Source organism: Sus scrofa, chromosome 2, assembly GCF_054392235.1.
Source record: "Sus scrofa isolate SSC_HxYL_T2T_F1_AM1 chromosome 2, Sscrofa_HxYL_maternal_Yorkshire_Landrace_v2.0, whole genome shotgun sequence".
NCBI lineage: Eukaryota > Metazoa > Chordata > Mammalia > Artiodactyla > Suidae > Sus > Sus scrofa.
Window position 1 is genome coordinate 14,808,990 of NC_139384.1, and position 2,733 is coordinate 14,811,722.

The 2,733-nt window shown below is 40.5% G+C and overlaps 1 protein-coding gene across 1 annotated transcript; it reads left to right on the forward strand.

The window, feature by feature from the left end:
• Nucleotides 1-1,363: 1,363 nt before the first annotated feature.
• LOC146405155 (olfactory receptor 5T3-like) lies at nucleotides 1,364-2,395 on the forward strand. Its single transcript, XM_085011640.1, has one exon. The coding sequence runs from the start codon at nucleotides 1,412-1,414 to the stop codon at nucleotides 2,393-2,395; it is 984 nt and encodes a 327-aa protein (XP_084867766.1). The 5' UTR covers nucleotides 1,364-1,411.
• Nucleotides 2,396-2,733: the final 338 nt, after the last annotated feature.

The following is a 2,733-nucleotide window of genomic DNA, read 5'->3' on the forward strand; positions in this document are numbered from 1 at the left end:
GTGTTTACCTTTATTTATATGTCACTGAGTGAGGAAAAATGTGATGACATCAGGAGGAAAGAAAAACAAAAAACAGAAATCAAACACAATTTTGTGGCAAATACAGTGATTTTATTCTCTTAGCAAAAACTTCTAAAAAACAATTTTGTTATCTATGCTCAGGTGACATTAACTTCATAGTTGTTTTAGAAACTCTATAATCAACTATAGTGTATTAAAATAATTCTCATGATTTGTTTTTGAAAGAAATACTATCCCAAAAATACGTCCCAGGACTTTGCAGGGATAATAAGCGTATGAGTTGAGAAATATCTCACAATGTGGTTAAGATAAAATGTGGAAACCAGTAACAATATGATAAACTTCAGAGGTCAAAATGTACAACGTAATGATAGGTATTACGGAGAAAAATGAGAGAAAAACATGATATTGTTATTGTTTGCATACAAAGGACATAATTTCCAGAATACTGTCTGTTGATCTGTTCACCACAGCCCTCGAGTGGAAACTAAGGGGACAGGATAATTTCCAGAAAAAAGGATATAAAATGATTTTATTGAAAAAGGCAGTTCTGTACCATAAGTTGAAATGTAAATCGATTACATGCTTTTTCTAGTTCTCTGTAAATTATTTTGGTTTTTGGTTTTTGTCTTTTTGGCTTTCCAGGGCCACTCCCGCAGCTGGGGGTCTGGGGAGGTTCCCAGGCTGGGGGTCTAATCGGAGCTATAGCTGCCAGCCAACGCCACAACCACAGCAAAGCCCAATCCGAGCCACATCTGTGACCTACACCACAGCTCCTGGCAACGCCGGATCCTTAACCCACTGAGCAAGGCCAGGGATCGAACCTGCAACCTCATGGTTCCTAGTCGGACACATTAACCACTGAGCCACGATGGGAACTCCTGGAAATATTTTAAAGTGACTTTTTATATTGTGTTCTTATTTAAGTAAAACTCAGGTTTGTGCTGTAAGTGTTCTTATTCCCATCCTAACAATTATGAACATTAAAAGGCACTTCATGCACTTTGTAGCAAATACAGTACTTAGTTTCATACTTTCCACTAGAATATGTCAAGATTGAGATAGTCCAATGGTCACTCCTATTTGTGAATTTAAAAACCACGTAATGTGAAAACAGATGGTAAAGAATTTAACAGAAAAATAGACCAGAAAATAAACCACTTAAATTGACAAGATATTTTAAGTATGTAAATAGTCAATGACTAAACGAAATAATTTCTTCCTTTTACTCAACAGCAAAATGCATCTACTTGGGTCCAACATCTTCATCACTGCCTGTTCCAGGACTACAAAGGATATCCTACCCTACTAAAAAGTAAAGAGAAGATATAATTGGGTGGACTCTATTTTCAAAAGCTATTGCCTTCAGGAAGTACAAAGGAAAACTGACATGGCACAGTTCTCATCGGATTTAGATTTATACAGGATGCATATGAAAAATGTGACTGAAGTCACCACGTTTATACTGATGGGCTTTACAGGTGACTTTGAGGTGCAAATCTTCCTATTCTTATTTTTTCTAGCCATCTACATTTTTACACTGGTAGGAAATTTGGGATTGGCGATATTGGTCATTGGGGATTCTCGGCTCCACAATCCTATGTACTACTTTCTGAGTGTGTTGTCCATCTTGGATGCCTGCTATTCCTCAGTTGTCACTCCAAAGATGTTGAGTGATTTCCTGTCAGAGAATAAAGCTATTTCATATCTTGGGTGTGCAGCACAGATGCTTCTCTTTGTGACTTTTGGGACCACCGAATGCTTTCTCTTGGCCGCAATGGCATATGATCGCTATGTAGCCATCTACAACCCCCTCCTGTATGCGGTGACCATGTCACCCAGAGTCTACGTGACACTCATCATTGCGTCCTATGTTGGTGGCATCGTGCATGCTTCTGTACACACCGTGGCTACTTTCACCCTATCTTTCTGTGCATCCAATGAAATTAAGCATGTGTTTTGTGACATCCCTCCTCTCCTGGCTATTTCTTGCTCTGACACTCACACAAACCAGCTTCTCCTCTTCTACTTTGTGGGCTCTATTGAGCTTGTCACTATCCTGATTGTCCTGATCTCCTACGCCTTCATTCTGCTGGCCATTCTGAGGATGCATTCAGCTGAGGGGAGAAGAAAGGTCTTCTCTACGTGTGGCACTCACCTAACCGGAGTGTCAATTTACCATGGAACCATCCTCTTCACATACATGAGACCAAGTTCCAGCTATGATTCAGACTATGACATGATAGCATCGACATTTTATACCATTGTGATTCCCATGCTGAATCCCATCATCTACAGTTTAAGGAATAAAGATGTCAAAGAGGCTATGAAAAAAATGGTTAAGACAGAGTTCCCTTGGTGGCTCGGTGGTTAACGAACCCAACTGGTATCCATGAGGATGCAGGTTCCATCCCTGGCCTTAACTCAGTGGGAGGGGGATCCAGTGTTGCCATGATTTGTGGTGTCGGTTGCAGACATGGCTCGGATCTGGTGTTGCTGTGGCTGTGGTTTCGACTGGCAGCTGTAGCTCCGATTAGACCCCTGGCCTGGGAACCTCCATATGCCTCAGCTGTAGCCCTAAAAAAAAAAAAAAAAAAAGTTAGGAGAAGTTAGTTCTTTTAAAAAAGTACATTTTTAGGAGTTCCTGTTGTGGCACTGCAGAAATGAATCTGACTTGTGTCCATAAGAATGCAGGTTCGATTCCTAGCCTTG